The sequence below is a fragment of the Sesamum indicum genome, linkage group LG3, assembly GCF_000512975.1.
Source record: "Sesamum indicum cultivar Zhongzhi No. 13 linkage group LG3, S_indicum_v1.0, whole genome shotgun sequence".
NCBI classification, from domain to species: domain Eukaryota; kingdom Viridiplantae; phylum Streptophyta; class Magnoliopsida; order Lamiales; family Pedaliaceae; genus Sesamum; species Sesamum indicum.
Genome location: NC_026147.1, coordinates 19,529,566 through 19,547,701, shown reverse-complemented (window position 1 = coordinate 19,547,701; position 18,136 = coordinate 19,529,566). Strand labels below are relative to the sequence as shown.

The following is an 18,136-nucleotide window of genomic DNA, read 5'->3' as shown; positions in this document are numbered from 1 at the left end:
ATACTTGTAAACCCTAGGGTTCTTCGAGGGCGACCTCCCATCAAAGAACTCCGGCACGAACCTGGCCTCGCATTCATGAATACCATTCCACGTAAACCACCCTAGAGAAATCAAATACAACAAATAAATAAAAAATAAAAAGAACAAAAACTCCGTCATTTGATTTTTCATAAGTATTAGATTGGAAACAGGCGTACGCGAATAGCTGGGGATGTGAATGACGTCGGCGTCGGGTTCGGGAGGGCGGGGAGTGACGGTTGGCGGAGTGGCGGCAGAGGTGGAAGGGGGAGTGGCGGCTGCGGAGGAGGACTGAGGGGGAAGGTCGACGGTGGGGGTGGGGGTGGGGATGGGAGGTTCATGGGGGGGTTTGGAGAGGGGGGTAACACCAGTCGCCATGTTTGAATTAATTTTAATATTTTCGGAATTAGGAGACAATTTTGCGTTAAAAACGAATCCACTGCGCCGCGGGTTGTGATTGCTTCTATAGTACAACGTCTGAAGCTGAGAGTACAAGCCCCGACCAACTCATCTCTCGAATGGATCCAATAGTGATAATAAAATGGAATATAATATCATCATTTTACACAAATTACTCTTTTATTTTGTATAATTTTAAAAACTACCCCGATCAAAAAGAAACAGTAGCCTGCATAATAATATTGACTTTTTTAAGGTAAATGTGCAACTTTTCAGAAATAAGAAAAATTTATATAAATGATATTAATATTTATGACGGGTGTGTACCTAATATTTTAAAAGTCAATAGGGGTAAATGTAATTATCTCTTTTTAAATTACACCAACTAGGCGAAATCGGGTTTAATTGCAAAAATACTATTTGTCATTTATAAAATTACAAATATGTTGCTTAAGACGCGTAGATGCAATTTATCTTTCAGAATCTATCACAAAATTTTGTTTCTAAATAAGAAATGCACTTATAATTACAACTATAATTTTAATGAACAAATTTAGAATTTTATATAAAAAAAATACTCATATAATTAAATCTAATTTTCAAAGGTGTCGATGCAATTTAACATTATAATAATAATTAGTGGAGTAAATGCATGATGAATTTAAGTTTTAGATACTCCTATTTAGCAACAACATTGAACAATAAGGCATGAAATAGCACTGCTAGATTTGTTTCATTGACATAACCAGCAAAATTCTTATATCTAATGCTAGGAATAATTATACCACTCTCTCTCTCTCTAAACATTTGATAAGATTACACATACACCCTTTGTCAAAAGTTTCATTTAGTCTATTAGAAAAATTTATAAAATTTGCAGACATCAGTAACAAAATTGAATAAAAATTCATTTATTCCCAATTGACTTATTATGAATTTATTGCAAGTCAATCAAATATTTTCTAACCACACCACCCTTGTAGGATCGAAAATGTATCTCATCACATGCACTAACACGTGATACGTACAAAGACAATTAAGTCAGAAAAGATTTATCTAACTTGTAACTAAATCTACAATAAATTAGGTAAATGTGATTTTTAATTAAACTTGCTAATGTCAACAAATGTCATACAGAATTTCTCCCCAGCCTCAGGTCTATTTCCTTCTCCATAGCACCACCATCATCATGTGATGTAAACAAGTAAAGCATTGTTACAAAAGCATCCAATCCAACATAATCAATCTCTGTAGCCATGGGATTTAAACCTGAGAAAGAAGGCAGAGATTGACAAGGAAAACAACCAAAAAGAAAAGGAACACAGGAAGCAATTGAGGAGAGAACAGATAATAACAGAAAGAACCATCTTCCTATTTTAAGACCTTGAGCTTCTTTCATATTTTGAAGTCAGGCTCTAAAATTAATCCAGATTTGATTACAAGCAATGTCCCAATGAAACCCTAACATCTGTTGTTATGCACAAGATGATGGATGATGATGATGATGCTGACCCGACTTCCTTTTCTTAAATACAATGCAGGATGCAACACAGGGAACACCAGAGACTACTACTATCTACACAACCCAAAATGCTGGGGACTCCCACTATAAAAAGAATCATATGTTGATTCTACCCATAATATTCCTTTTACACGGTTCATTATTCCCAGGTCGACGGCCAGAAACCCATTCCAGCCACCACCCTTCCACGACTCTCCGCCAGTCATCCATAAGGCTGGCGGAACACAAGAGTTTTAGATACACCAAGTTAAAGGACGTGCAATCCGCACATTCCAGTTCCTCTCTCCACCGTCAGGAGCGACTCGGACATTGACTTCTCTGGTGAGCGTGACAATGTAAGACCTGCATACGTACAAAACATTTATAAACAAAACCAGTACCAGGGCATAAAAGTAAATATGTCTGCTTGTCAAAATTCTTTAATCTCTCATTTCCAAATTTCTGGTGGTTAACAAAACATGTGCAACCAAATCGCACACAAATTTACTGTCTAAGATGTTCAAAACGGCGATCAAGTCCTGTAAACATCAAAATCATTTCATGTTCAATTTGCAAATTTCTTAGTCCAAACACACTCACAGAGAATCCGGAAAGAGAGTTATAAATAAGAATAGAAAGAATCCTGTTCACATCCATTTCATGTTTCAAGTTCCTATGCAAGTCTATAGTGCTCAAAAGAGTAGTATAATTAGAATAACAAATGCAACACATCAACAAGATATAATAATCAGTATTCCAGTTTTAAATACTTATACAAATTTATTATTTCTAAGAGCTACAGTAGCAGCTGATAATTGTGTCTTTAACATTCAAGAGGATCTACCCATGCATGTAACTGGTGTATATATATCTCACCATTGGCTAGTTTGACAAATTGAAGTTAGAAAAGGCCTGCATCGGTACAGGAGGAAGAGGTGGTTTGTTTGCAATATCTTTTTAAAGGAACAAAAGCATTTGTCTGGATCTTCCCTCTTTTCTTGCTCAGGCAGACAAAAGCAAAAGGGGGATGGGATCCAAAACAGACTTGGTGTAAATTGAGCACTTTCTTACAAAATCAGATCCTAGAATAGCAATTATCTCGTAGAATAAACATGGCATAACTTCAAATAAACAGGAGACAACCACCAAATCTAAGTCATTGTTACTCCTTTGTAAGACTTCTGAATAACAGCTCCTTTACTATGTAAATTTTGCATATCCCTTACAAAATTCTCAACATGAAAGCAACCACAAAGGATGCAAATATTGAAGATATAGAAAAGGTCAAAAGAAAAGGAATGGAGTACACGTGTCTGTTAAGAATACTAGTAACATACCTCTAGAATGCAAAACGAATAATTTGCAAGGCTAGATTTGAAGCCCGCCAATCAAGTGGCAGTACTGCTGCTCTTAGTCCTGCTGCAATCTAAGGGAACCTGAAAATGGTGTAAAAGATAGGGAAAATGTCACTCAATTGTAACAGCAATCAAAAGAATATTAAACCTGGAAGCAAACAAGAAAATTTACCTAGATCAAACCCTCACCCAGCATTTTGGTCAGAACCGCTACCTGGCATGAATTGAGGAGAATGCGCAGGTAGTATGAACTGTGGCTGCTGTGGAATAGGTGTTGCAACACCTGATACAACCAACATGTTAGCCCCAGATCTGCCTGTTCAAATATAATATCAATACACAACCTTCCATAAAAAAAACCAGAAATGAGCAAACAGATGCCACCCCAACTCTGTTTAGATTTACATTCCTTTTAATGATTAAATCAGCGCATCTGACTCACTCACGAACTCAAACCTCCACAATCAACAAGTTGGACAAAATTTAAAATAAAAGGGGGGAAAAAGACATTATATTAAAATTTGATAAAATTCCATACAGTGCAGTAAATGCTGGCTGACTATAAGGCATTACAACAGTAGCACTACAATATGTTTTCTCCACTTCAACAAATTTGACTGAATCTGACTTGGTTTATATTCTAAGGGCTGACATTCGACACAAACTTTCTCATTTTACCCTGCAATGTGTATGACCGATCCAACTTCAACCAGAAAAGGACAGAAAATAAATTCACTTAAATTCTTTTAGATTCATTCAGCAGGTCGCGCATGTGCTCTAACACAAAGAACAAGAGGGAAGCATCACATTCACACACACACACACCCCTCTACCCAAGCACCAGAATGCTACCACCTGCCACCATAACGTTTTAAGATCACCGACCACCAAGTGAAAATCTCTAGGTTCCAGAATTACCATCACATCATCTACACAGCCACCTGTTTTTGCAGTATCCAATAGCAATACCAACACTAAAACCAGAAAAAATTCATCACTTTGAAGCCAATAAAGATGAGCAAAAGCCCCAAAACAACCACCGGAATCCATTTGAGTGCCACAAGTCAAAGGGAAGAAAAACTTATATAACGTAATAGTTAAAAAGCGTGAAAAGATGTACACCATCATTGACGCAATTCCCAGACTTCAGACTTATTTCCAAAAGGAAACTTAGAATTAAAACTGGCACGAATCAACCTTCACGCTGGACATTCTCTGAAAGACTCTTACAAGAGATAATGGTGCTGGCAGTATGATGATAACTGTGCTGATGGTCATTCTGTTGAAGCAGACAGGATGATGGTGGAGCTATGTGTTGGTTTGCTTGGGGAGATGGTATTTGCTTCTCACTTGTGCGGGCAATTATTACTCAAATTTGGGGGAAGAAAAAGGCTCATATGATTGAATAAAGAGATATTAAGATGGGTGACAATATTGCACCACTTGCATCAGGAAAATAGCCATTTCTCACAAACTAAGGGAATACATAGATAGCCTCTTGTAATGTATAGTTAGAAAAACAAACCCAAATCCTCCACATATCTTTAGTAGTCAACATTGTAAAAAATACAGAAAAGGAAAAACGGCATGGGAACCAATGCACACATGAAATAATTACATTACGGAAAGACAATGCTGTATCAGAGGAACCAAAAACATTTACCCGCAGGATATGGTGTTGGAATAGTTGGAACAGATGATGTTGTCATTGGATTGACACTAGGCCCACCAAACTGCATTATCTGATGACCAGGCACTGCATACCCTGGCAATGCTGTATAACTATGACTTCCTGGAACACCCTGGCTCAACTGGCTATAAGGATACATAGTTGTGTTAACCGTTCCAGGCAGACCATATATGTGAAGGTATTGTTGACTTCCATAAGGACTGTAAACACCCTACAAGATAACAGAAACTCCAAGCGTCAAATGACTTACAGAAATATTGGCATCAGAGAACAATTCAACGGCAAGTTTCACAATGTTGACCTGAGAGTAAGCATATTCTGGATTGTATGCAGCATACCTATAACCAAAAAGAGTAGCTTAATCAGACATCAAATATAAGCACTCAAGCATATAGTTGAGATCATAGTCATTAAGTTTTTCCGGTAATTCATAACATTGAATTTGTAACGCATGATAGAATCTCCAAAGGCTCGATAATTTCACAATCGTGTAAGTTGATATTGCAGAGTAGTCACCAGGAAATATTAACTACCAAAGCAAGAAAATAATGATTGCAGCAAATTTAAGACACATGCATCCAAGACTTTTTTATACTATTTCCTTTATGTTCGCCAGATAAATGAAAGGCGAAATGCCATAATTGTAAAATAATGACATGATTCATTGAGACATCAGAGCATAAGTGTAGATCTACACAACCAGTTTCACACTATTAAAAATCTGCATACAAAACACCAGTCACCATAGACATATTATACTGTGAAATATAGCTCACCCATACGGAGGATACAACAAGCCTTGTTGAAATCCATAAGTAACAGGTTGCTGATAGCCAAAACTTCCAATGTAAGCACCCCTAGCAGCTGGTAAGCCTCCAAGGTAAGGTGCCGGAGATCTGAAGCGTCCTATGAGCAGTAAACAGACACAAAGTTAGATTGAGATCTGAACTAGAAAATCAATAGATTAGGTGATAATCATTTTCCACTCGCTTAAGAAATCCAAATAAATACTTAAGTTAATGTATAATAGTGTGCTTAATACACCAAAAGCCCATTCCTCATTCTTAGGTTCCAATACTTCTATATCTAACATAAATGATAAACTTCTGGGAGCTTTTACATATCTAACGATACGAAACTCGATACTTGTGAAAAAATTGTAAACAAAAAACAGACCACCACATGCAATCAAATTTTCATGGGGTGGGGCTGTTCTCTAATAGCAAATGGTTGATTAAAACATCATGCACAAAAGTTTAAATCATCATACAAAAGTTTTCTTCTCGAAAATATGCTTCAGGAAGTTTATATGCAGGAGCAGGAGCATACACATAAGTGTGCAAATTCAGGATATTGCTGAGGATAGCATGCCTTTAAAACTGGAATCGATGCTATTCTTATAGTAGAGCGTCTCCTATATTTCCATTAACAAAATGTTCCGAGCAAAATTTCAACACAGGGGCATATTGCATAAACCCAGTTGACGCAGGGGCATTATTGCATAAACCCACTTGATATTGGTGATATAATAAGTGGAAGTCCAAAATTTTTCTTAATGATGTAGTAGAACATTCCAGCAGAATTTGAGAGCCCAAATTGGATGAAAATACGACCATTTTGAAATTCTTCTAGAAAAGATATTTGCCTATCCAAACGAGATGCATTACCAAAAGGAACCGCTGGTCGAGGTCTCCCTAATGAAGCCAAATTACAATTTGCTCGTCTGCCATCAATAATTGGAGTTGGATCGGCACAGGCTCTCCTGGCTGATTCAGGATCCCGGAAAGTCACCTAAACCCTCCATCCAAACACCATTTGGAACTCAAGTCACTCAATCATCCACATTTCCACTTCAGGCACAAAAAATAACAAAAAGGCCCATTTTTTGACGGTCTCACTCGTGAAAGTGGAAGTCAAAATGGAAACTGAAAAATACAAAGGCTTCCATAATTTAAAATCAGAACGTAGATTCACCAAAAAGACAAACTTTACAAGAGCCCAGTTAAAAAGAAACACAAATTCATCAAAAAATTCAAACCAGAAAAAGGATTATAATTTTCAATCAAGTTAATAAGAGCTCACAAAACCATATCCTTTGGATCTGCCAGTATTCTTATCGGTTATGACCACGGCTTCAAGAATCTCCCCAAATTGCTCGAAATAACGTCGCATGGTCTCACTCTGAGTCTCCCAAGCCAACCCTCCGACAAATACCTTAGTGAAAGTCGTGTCTCCAAATGGAGAATTCATATACTGAAATCCACCCGGACCCGAACCGGAGCTTGGGCCCGGCATCGGCGGCTGTGGCGGCTGCTGCTGCTGATAGCTTGGGCCTCGGCGGCTGTGGCGGCTGCTGCTGCTGATGATGATGATAAGCCATAATCGCTTACTTAAACTAATTAAACTGAAAACTGACCTTTTGGGCTTTCTAACAGAAAGAAGGGAGAAGAAAGTTCCGGAAGAAATAAAAAGGGTTTAATTAATTAATCACAGAAGGGGGATCGGCGATTCAAGTGATACTAAAGTCGATCTAATTGAGAGAAAGTACCATCTTAACATGAAAACCTTAGAAAAACCCTAGCTACGGCTGAAAGCGATTGAAAAGCCATTAAATTGTTTTCTTCAAATTATTTAAATATTTATATATACAAACAACGAAATAGGGAGAAAGAAAACAAGGGCTAGTGAGTTTGAATTCAAATTTACACCAGAGACAGATGAAGCAGAGATCACCGAGCACGAAGATCAAGGAACAGAAACAGAAACTAAAAGCAAAATAAAAAAAACATAAAAAAGAAAAGGGCCAAACAAGATAGAAGCAACAAAAAAAAAATAAAACCCTAATTTTGAGGCGGAAAGTGAAGGAAACAGAAGCAACAGTAGTGGGTCAAAACAGAAGAAAAAGGGGTGTGGGGTTTGGATCAGCTGTACAAGAGAGCAGAGAAAGGGTACGTATGGACTATGATGGGGTTATGGGATGGTGGGGAAAAGCCGAAAAGGCGAATCATCAACGGATTTCCGAACTCTCTCTTTCTCCCCCAAAATTCCAATCATCCATCCAGCAAAAAAATTTACACCAAAAACACAAAAGAAAAAAATCCCTAACAAGTGATTAATTGGGTGATTACAGGATAGCGCAAAAAAGGGTTTTGGGTTTGAAATTCTGATTGGGGAGAGGGTGATGATGATGGAGAGAGATGATCTGGAACACGGTTGTCATGATGATTTTTCTTTCTTTTTCTGAACTTTTATCTCCCCCCAATTTACAGAGTGATGAATTGAGATGAAGAAGGAAAGAAAATGGGAGTGAATGTGGAAGGAAAGTAAAAAGGAAAATCAAAATTAGGGATTAGAACAGATGCTCCTGGATTTCCAAACATAGAAGAAAATACAGCTCGGAAGGCCCAGTTTGTGGGCCATCTTCTTTCATCCACCTCTTCTTTTAATTATTTCTTTTTATTTTTTTCTTTTGTTTCTTGGTTCATGGTTTTAATCTTTTTGTCTTTCATAATTTTTTTTAAATTATAATTAAGGTTGAAAAATAAATTAAATTATTAAATATATAAAACTCGATATCAATTGTTGAAAGCTTGATTTATTATTTATAGTGTAAATTACAATAAGTTTCTTGAAATTAGATATCATTACGAATAAATCATTATTACTTGAAAAATTACAAATTTCCTCCTGATACTGAGAATTATGTGATTTTGGATGGACGTCTGGAGTTGTCAACTTTATCTTTATTATATTTTTAAAAAAAAAATAGAAACAAATTGGACAATATGAATGGAAAATTTTTAAGAATTATTAAAAAATATCCACTTAGTCCCTAAAATAATTTTCTAAACTTTTAAAAGTAAGCAAAATTATAATTATAGTCCATCAATGCATTTTGGTTAGTTCATCATAAAATAGATGAAAACCTAACAGACTAACATATTCGGTTAATCGTTCGACGGTAGTCAAAATTTGAGTCTAGGATATTGGTAATTTTTCTAATAACGAGGGAATATTTATAATTATATCGAATCCCAAAAATGATCGTTGTGAATTACCCTTACAAAGAATCAAAATTTAATAATTCTAGCGTACATGACTTAAAACTCAACTCTAGCTCAACTTGATTATAAAGAAACCAAAAAAAAAACTAATCAAATTGGATTATTATCATACAAATATAACTCTGAAGTTCAATAAAATTTCAAAAACAATATATTCAGCTCGATTCGATACATTGACCCCTCAATTCTAACCTTATACTATATAGATTATTATATTTTATTAGAATCCACTTAATTCAAAAATAATATATCCATTGACGCTAAAGAAAATATATAACATTCCCAGTTACAGCACTTCGTTGTAAGTGAGAGCTTTAGATTTGGGAGCTTCACGTTAGAATTTATAGAGTGGAAACTCCTGCTATGATTGCTCGATGAAAGTGGCGCGATTTGATTGACCCTCTCGACACTATTTCTTTAATCATAATATGATTTAAAATTACTATGTCATTGCTATTTGATTCATTCTTTTTGGCTTAAAACTCATTTCTATCGAATTTGAACATAATATAATTACTGATGGTTCATTTTTCTAATGTATCATATTTAAACATATCTTGACCCAATTAATCGATCAAAATAAAGAAATACTTTCGTACTTATTTATGATCAATCCATCTAAAAAATTTATAAAGTCCAAATTTGATATTAATTTTAACTTAGGACCTAATTGTTGGCCAATTTCTTTGTACTTCTAATGAATAATGTATCCAAAAATTTTGATGTCAACATTAATGCCATTTAAAAACAATACATTAATTAACCATATGTTATGTCTTTTGGCATTTTAATAAAGTAGAATACATGCACTTAAATATTTGGTTGATTGATTGATTGACATTAATGGACTCATTTTATTATATAAAGAGTGAGTTTTTAATTTTTCATAAATAATTATAGGGTAACTTACATTAATATATTCTGAAATTACATTTAATTACATAAAATATTCTTTACTTTTTGCAGAACTATAAGTACATCTTTTAAGGTTATTATTATAATTACGAGTACATTCTTACTCAATAATAAAAATTTACACAAATTCTCCCAGTGTACGTTGCACCAACACCCCTTTAGAATATATTTATAATTTTATAAAATATATAAATTATTTGTGTATTTAAATCGAATATCAGGGACGTCAATATAATTTATCATAATTGTAAAATTACATATAGTAAATAATAAAAATATAATTAATTGTAGGGTATATATCTAGTGGATAAAGGTAGGGAAGTTGTCATTTGTCAACATAATCAAACCAAAAAATGGGGCCCCTCCTACAACTCATAATGGATGAAGGAAGGTTGAAGCTTCAATCATCCTTTTCTTTCTTTCATCTAAAATGAAAAGGTTTCCCATGTATTTTCCTCTTTATTTTATATTATATATATATATATCATATTTTTATTTATATATTTATTATTATTATTTTTCTTTGAAGAGATTGAAGGGAGTTAAAATAATTTATTACGACGAATAACAAAATAAATTCATTGCACGACAAAATTTTCGACGGACATTACTGACGAAAACTGAAAAATTGCAATAAAGCATGTTGTAAATATTCTGTGATTGATATAATAATATGTTGTCATTTTCAGAAAATAAAAAGAAAAATGTATGTTCACGATGGAAAGACTATAAGTAAACGAAGAACTATTGCAACGGTATTTGTGACGATGTTTTATTTCTCAATTTTTAATTTTATTATTTAAAAATATGAAAATGTTTTTGTTCTTATTTGTTAAGATTGAAAATACTTTCACAATCTTTTTCACTCAATTATTACTTTTTTCCTATATACTTTGTAATAATTAATTTAATAAAATAAGAATATATGTTTTATAGTACATCAAAAGGACGTTACTAAACACCTTAAATTTTTTAAAAAAGGACAAATTCTTTTGGTAATTGGTCTGAAACATATTTTTATTTTTATTTTCATTTCCAAAACAAAACTACGTATTTACGGATCAACCCAAATTTTTATTTAACTACTAAGCGATCTGAATCGATTTATTTCGGTCATATATACAACGATGAATCCAAAATTTTACGACTCATTTATATACTTTTTAAATTTTTTTCTCATTTTTGCAATATTATTAATATCTTTTATTTGGTTCAATGAAAAAAAGGGTTCTCATATTATTGAAGTGAAAAGCGAAGAAAAGAAACATGAAAATGGTCAAAATGAAAGCAGAGTTGGATGTACAGTAGTATAGAGATTTTTGAATGCAGTGGGTAGAGTTTGGGGTCCGAAATCTCATGTTTTCAATGAGATTTTTTCCACTTTTTATTATTTGGGTAGTTGGGATTTTGTTTGGTCAAGCCATTTTCATTGAGAATGCATTCATATTTTAAGTCTCAAATTTTTGAAATTATAGGTCACATGGGTTTGTCATACTTGTATTATCTTGTCAGCATGTCTTTTTTTGTTTCAAATCAATTAAAATTATTTCAAATGGCAAGACTCACTTTGATTATTTTATAATTTCACATATTCAATCAATTTGGTCATCTGTCACATCAAAAATATATATACCTATATTTAACATTCTCACATCTATATACCTACATTTGAAAATAATTAATCCAAACATATTCTCAGTTTTCGCACAAAAATCAATAAAGCATTTCTACCAATTTCCAAATGTTGAAAACTGAAAATGAAAATGAAAACACAACTAAACGGGCCCTATAGTGTTCATGGTCCCAAAATTCAAGAACTAAGTCTTTTATGCCACAAATTTAATTTTTATTTTTTTATTTTTTAAAAAGAGGATCAAATTTGATTCTCCAATTCCCGACCACTCAGATCCGCCACGAACTAAATTTTGTTGCCACCCTTAGGACCCTTGAATTTTCTATTTACTATCTTTTAGGGTTTTTATTTGGATAATTAGTCGTCGTGGCATGGTGTCTCTGCATATATATAATAAATAATATTTTATATTTTAAAATTTATTATAATAAAAAAATATATATAAGCCAACACATCATATTTCTAAAAAAAAAAAAAGAAAAAAAAACAACAATGAAAAAAAGAAAACCAAATTAGGGGTATTATCGAAATAGTAATAGAATTGATGTTGCGGTGTCATAACCATCGTTTTATGAAATAAAAATGCATTTTCTTATATATTAATACTAGCCGTTGCGGCACGTCGTTCCTACGTGCATATAATAAATAATTTTTTACGCGTTAAAATATATTATAAATAAGAGTAAAATATATAAACCAATACATTGTATTAATAAAAAGAAAGAAAGACAAAAAATAATAGTTTATCAATTAATGTAAATTTTAAAAAGTTGAATAAGTTGGTTATTATATAATGAAAGGCATTTTTTACTTAACAAATAATTGGTCCCGTGTGTCATTAACCGTCGTTTGTAAGTGTAAATGGGCTTTTCTTTTTATATTAGTATAGATGAAGAGCATTTTTAACTTCATAAATAATTGGTGCGGCGGTGAGTTTGTGAGTGTAGGGAGCCTTTTTTTTATATTAATATAGATGAAATATATTTACTCTTCCCGACTTATAATCTATTTACACAAATGACCATATTTTTTTAAAAAATTAAACATATCCCCCCTCCCAAGAAAAAAAAAACGTCAACAACATTACTTGCGCTACCATTGATTTTAAACTATTAGAGTGGTTTATGTAATTACGTAAAAAAAAGAATAGAGATAATTGTATAAATAAATCATACGTCAGGACATACATGTCATTAAGAATCCAATGTATGAAAAAAAACATAAATTTTAACACCAACTCAGCTAAAAGTCAAAATTTGGTTGACTTATGAAGTACACTAGAAGCCCATACTCCAAAGTCCAAACAATGTAGTCCATGAGAATACCTTGTACTTATGAAAGCATGTGAATTGGACAACCCATGAATAAGGATTGGACAAATGCCCATAAGATTTTCTTATTTCAAATTATATTGTATTTTTTATTTCAATTAATATATATATACATATGGTATGTATATATATATTTTTTAAGTAAAATAAATAGTACGTGACATGTATATATTAAATGTAGTATAAGATACAATATGATCCGAAATAATCGAATTGGATTTTCTACTTATGAAGGACTAAATGTTCGACTAGCACTTAATTTTTTATTTTTTTTTTTCAATCCCAACATCCTACATAATGAGGTGTGCTGGGGTTAACGAGAAAATAAAATTAAGTTGAATTGAATACTTGAAGTATTATGAATAGGAAATTACGTAAAATAAATAATATGTTGATAAGTTGATTCATTTTTGTTGTGATAATGAAGATGCAATGTGAACTAGTGCTAACTCTATTTTTCATGAACGGATTAAGCACCTCAAAATCGACTGCCAAATAGTTCGGGATAAGTATAAGTCTGGCTTTGTTCTTCATTCCTTTGTTCCCAGCAAGTCTCAACTTGCTGATATTTTCACTAAAGTTTTGTCTTATATTTTTCGCGTTGTGCTCTATATTTAAACTCAATTCTGAACTCATTTTTATATTCGAAAAATTATTTGTGATTATAAATTAGGATTGTTTTTGTAAAAAATTAATAGAATTAAAGTTAAATTATATAATACAACGTCATGATTATAAAAATATTTCGATGGAAATTGTTAGAATTTGTGATCAAAATTTTAAATTTTTTGGAATTATGAAATACAATGTTGTGGGTACAAAAATATTTGGATCAAAATGTATGAAAGATTAAATTGTGGGGCGTAAAATATAATTTTGTAGGCGTTAGATTCCACGCTGGACAGGGCGGGGGCGGGGGCGTTCTGCTCTTCTCCGCTACTCCAAGAAAACTACTCCCGCAACCATCGCTGTCTCCGCCACCACCGCCTCTTCCAATACACTCATTTATTTTTAGTATACAAGAAATTGTGTGTTTTCATCTTGTTTTTCTATCTCCCCTCTCAGTATGGAAATTCGTCGGAGGCCGCTCAACCACCCTCTTCCTCCTTCTACCGTCTCCCGCGACGCCGTCTGCCGTAAGGCCTCCGATGCTCTCCCTCTTCCTCTCTATTTAACCAACACCATTTTCTTTACGTTGTTTTTTTCCGTTGCCTACTTCCTCCTCCACCGTTGGCGCGACAAGATCCGCAACTCCGTCCCGCTGCACGTTCTCACCCTTTCCGAGCTCGCAGCCGTTCTCTCCCTCATCGCCTCCTTCATCTACCTTCTGGGTTTCTTTGGGATCGACTTCGTCCAGTCCTTCATTTCGAAATCCGAGAGCGACGACGAAAACCAGCAGTGCGTTGTTCACGAAGCTCGAAAGAGTCTTTGCTCTATTCCGACCCCGGTTGTTTCCAAGCTCACAACCATGGACGGTTCGCAAGACGATGAGGGCCTTATTAAGCGTGTTGTTTCTGGCGAAATCCCGTCTTATTCCCTGGAAGCGAAGCTGGGGGACTGCTTCAGATCGGCCAAAGTTAGGCGCGAGGCGGTGCAACGGATGGCGGGAAGGTCGATGGATGGATTGCCTTTGGAGGGGTTTGATTACGATTCCATTTTGGGGCAATGCTGCGAGATGCCGGTGGGGTATGTGCAGATTCCGGTTGGGATAGCGGGGCCTCTGTTGTTGAATGGCCGTGAGTACTCGGTGCCGATGGCCACCACGGAAGGGTGCTTGGTGGCTAGTACTAACAGAGGTTGTAAGGCAATCTACACTTCTGGTGGTGCCACTAGCGTGCTTCTCCGGGATGGGATGACCAGAGCTCCGGTGGTGAGGTTTCCGTCAGCGAAGAAGGCGGCAGAGTTGAAATTCTTTTTGGAGGATCCCCTTAATTTTGACACGTTGTCTGTTGTTTTCAACAAGTAAGCTGCTGCTGGTGCTGCTGCCTGTTTAATTTTCTTAATTTAGGTGTGGATATGTATGAGTTTCTTCTGGTTTCTTGAATTATTGGAATTGACTGATTTATTTGATCAACTGCTCCAGTTGTCGGTATCTACCTACCTGCTTGTCAAAGTTTTTGTTTTGTAGTTTATTAGGATATGAGCAGTACTGATGTTGATTGGTGCTTGATTTTGCGAATTTTTTATAAGAGGATCTTGACTTATTATTCTCATTGAAAGGGTGGACATCATGATGAAATCCCTGGCAGATGTTATAAATGGAATTCCCATCCTCATAAATGTTGTTATTTTCATTAGAGTAGCTTATGTTTTTAATAGTAATCCGTTTGGTATGGCTCTTTATTTGCTATGGAGTAAATGAAGTATGATATATCCGTTAGTTTAAAAAGATTGTGTGCGTGATTAACTTTTTTCTTGAGTCAAACTGTTATTAGCTTATAATTATGATTTTCATCTTTGTCAACAGAAATGTAGTATTCAGATCGGATAGGAAGCATCTGATTGATAATATTATGCATGCTCTCATCTCTAAATTCTTTCTCAGGTCAAGTAGATTCGCGAGACTCCAAGGTGTTCGATGTGCAGTCGCCGGGAAAAACCTATACATTAGATTTAGCTGCAGCACAGGTGATGCTATGGGGATGAACATGGTTTCTAAAGGTGTTCAGAATGTTTTAGACTTCCTCCAGAGTGATTTTCCGGATATGGATGTTATTGGCATTTCTGGTGAGTTCTAGTCAGCTCTGCTTAAGATTTTGGGACTTTTTAACTTCTAAATTTTTGCAAAGGTATCAGTTCAAATTTTCAGCATCTCATGAATATGCAATCGCCTAAGTATCCTTGCTCTGTTATTTTGATGTCCACCTACCTACATCTGATTAGCACTAGCTTTTCTGCCAAGAATTTGAAATCCTTATGTCTCCATACTGTCTGTTACTGCCATTTCAAGTTGTTACTGCAGTTTCTCTTATAAACGAGTAATTCTCAGTTGATTACTGATTCCTCATGCAACCAATATTGTCTCAATTTTGCTTGTTTCAACAATTTAGGCTGCTTAAGCAGTATGATTAACCCTCTGATGCGAGATGCAATATTTCCAATTTCCATGGACACTTGTAGTTTACACTGGCTGATATCTCAATATTAATAGGTTTGGCATCATCATTTGTCATGTTAAACTGAACCAAATGTCTTTCTTGATGCAGGAAACTTCTGTTCTGATAAGAAACCTGCTGCAGTCAATTGGATTGAAGGGCGTGGAAAGTCGGTTGTTTGTGAGGCTACCATTACTGGAGATGTGGTGACAAAAGTGTTGAAAACCACTGTTCATGCTCTTGTTGAGCTTAACATGCTGAAGAACCTTACTGGTTCTGCCATTGCTGGTGCTCTTGGTGGCTTCAATGCACATGCTGCCAACATTGTTTCTGCAATTTTTATAGCCACTGGGCAGGATCCAGCTCAAAACATAGAAAGTTCTCACTGTATTACTATGATGGAGGCTGTCAATGATGGCAAGGATCTTCATGTTTCTGTGACTATGCCGTCTATTGAGGTGTTTAACACATTGCATTCTATCATGTCATTAATAATACAGATAATTGCGTATGCACCTAAAGTTTGTGCATGTTATGAAAGAACCCTTTAGCTTTGGAAATTATAGTGACATCCTCTACACTCATGTTTTGCATTACAGATTTCCCCTATCCATCTGATCTTCAGGAGGGAATGTAAAACATGGCTGTAGGGAATGCATTATAATATTTTTCCAAAACTTGGGAGTTATTTTATATTATGCTAGAACCTCAGATAGTGTTGCTGTAATTATCCTTAATAATGCATCCTATATTTTCATCAAATGGTCTTTAAGAAGTCAAGAAAGTCAAGGACATCCATTTAGTTTCGGTCCAAGTAGTATACTGTCTTTTGCCTTGTTTGAAGCCTATTATTTTACATTATAGGTTGGCACAGTTGGAGGTGGAACTCAATTGGCATCACAATCTGCTTGCCTCAACCTCCTAGGTGTAAAGGGTGCAAACAAAGAGTCCCCTGGATCAAATTCGCAGCTGCTAGCCACCATAGTCGCTGGTTCAGTCTTGGCAGGTGAGCTTTCTCTAATGTCTGCCATTGCAGCTGGCCAACTAGTTAAAAGTCACATGAAATACAACCGTTCAAGCCGAGACATTACAAAGCTCGGCTCCTAGGATTAGAGACCTCCCAGCTAGAAGATTAGAGTGATTGACGGGTGAAGAGATGACTTTTCATGTGAGGATGCTCGTGTGGTAGCTGGAAAATCAGCAGGCATGTGAAGTTTAAACGTAATGGGGCTAACAGGCCGAAATGTAGCTTCCGCGACTAAGCTGGAAGCAGCCCCACACTACTACAGGACATCTGGAGTCATTGTCCCCATGTGTTTGTACTGCATCATTTCTCTATTTTCTTAGTTATTATCTATTTCCCATTTTAGCAGATCAAAATTTTGTTGATAGTTATTGTTATCTCTCGTCTTCTGGGTAGGGAGGGCTGCCTTATAACAGATCTTTAAAGATGTTTGTGGTTCATCGCCTTGTCTGATCTTAGTTAGTTTTGTACAGGTTAAGAAACTTACCCTGGACTGAAGTAATGTTTACACTCTTTGTAGTTTATCTGGTGCTGTTTAGACAGTTGTACGATGGTGGTAGATGTTGTAGGGTCTAATGGTTTATGCAATAGAAGGAAGATTACTTTTTCATTGCAGTTGGAGTTTGTCTGATGATGATGCATTTGAATTTTTAAGACTTGACAGCATGAATCTTGAGTTTCATCATGTGATTTGCGTACTATCTTCATAACATAATAACCCCAAACTGAATGAAATACATAGAGAATGGACATGATCATGTTTTAAATTCGATGTTTTATATATTCCCATGTTCATTATTTATGGCGTAATTCATGGATGCAATGCCCACCACCATGTTTTATTCCTTGGACATTTCATTTCAAGCTTTCACATTTTTTCATAGTGATTAACTTATCATATAATTGGTCACTGTAATTTTCAAGAATTGGAAAGTAAAAGGAGATGGATGGAGTTTTGTCTCAATCAAATACAATGGGCTTTTACAAAGATGAGATGGACGTGGAATGCTTGTTCAAATCCCATCAAATCTAAAGAAAATATTAAAGTTTCCTTTTTAACACATACTTTTGAGTCAATAAACATTAAATTTCTTTTGAAAAATAAAAAATA

General features: G+C 34.9%; 3 protein-coding genes across 4 annotated transcripts in view; 1 reads left to right on the top strand and 2 right to left on the bottom strand.

Annotated features, from left to right (window-relative positions):
- Positions 1-411, bottom strand: part of LOC105159020 (SWI/SNF complex subunit SWI3B) — a gene marked incomplete in the record, with an annotated part of 4,046 nt that extends 3,635 nt beyond the window's left edge. The window contains 2 exon segments of the mRNA XM_011075950.2: positions 1-101; positions 198-411. Coding sequence (XP_011074252.1) covers positions 1-101; positions 198-396 — 300 coding nt within the window.
- Positions 1,750-8,339, bottom strand: LOC105158862 (RNA-binding protein 24-B). 2 transcript variants are annotated; one of them, XM_020692455.1, is made up of 9 exons: positions 7,328-8,339; positions 7,046-7,287; positions 6,631-6,754; positions 5,740-5,869; positions 5,265-5,301; positions 4,937-5,174; positions 3,446-3,589; positions 3,256-3,354; positions 1,750-2,281 (listed from the first exon to the last, which is right to left on the bottom strand). In XM_020692455.1, exons 1-7 carry the CDS (start codon positions 7,341-7,343, stop codon positions 3,459-3,461), a joined length of 918 nt encoding a protein of 305 aa, XP_020548114.1. In that variant the 5' UTR covers positions 7,344-8,339; the 3' UTR covers positions 1,750-2,281; positions 3,256-3,354; positions 3,446-3,458. The 2 variants fall into 2 exon arrangements, with proteins under 2 accessions (XP_020548114.1, XP_020548115.1); XM_020692456.1 differs by having other exon boundaries at positions 3,446-3,556; positions 7,046-7,266; positions 7,307-8,332.
- Positions 13,684-17,635, top strand: LOC105158861 (3-hydroxy-3-methylglutaryl-coenzyme A reductase 1). The gene is made up of 4 exons (XM_011075756.2): positions 13,684-14,868; positions 15,452-15,633; positions 16,113-16,459; positions 16,866-17,635. The coding sequence occupies exons 1-4, from the start codon at positions 13,973-13,975 to the stop codon at positions 17,106-17,108; spliced, it is 1,668 nt and encodes a 555-aa protein (XP_011074058.1). The 5' UTR covers positions 13,684-13,972; the 3' UTR covers positions 17,109-17,635.

Bases quoted from the DNA above. Each gene is read 5' to 3' on its own strand.
- LOC105158862 (XM_020692455.1), bottom strand. The intron at 5,302-5,739 runs GTGAGCTATATT...TTTTGGTTATAG, and splicing joins TTGTTGTATCCTCCGTATGG to GTATGCTGCATACAATCCAG. The intron at 3,590-4,936 runs GTAAATGTTTTT...ATATTTGAACAG, and splicing joins TCCAACACCATATCCTGCGG to GCAGATCTGGGGCTAACATG.
- LOC105158861 (XM_011075756.2), top strand. From the start codon at position 13,973: ATGGAAATTCGTCGGAGGCCGCTCAACCACCCTCTTCCTCCTTCTACC. The intron at 14,869-15,451 runs GTAAGCTGCTGC...ATTCTTTCTCAG, and splicing joins TTGTCTGTTGTTTTCAACAA to GTCAAGTAGATTCGCGAGAC. The intron at 16,460-16,865 runs GTGTTTAACACA...TTTACATTATAG, and splicing joins TGACTATGCCGTCTATTGAG to GTTGGCACAGTTGGAGGTGG.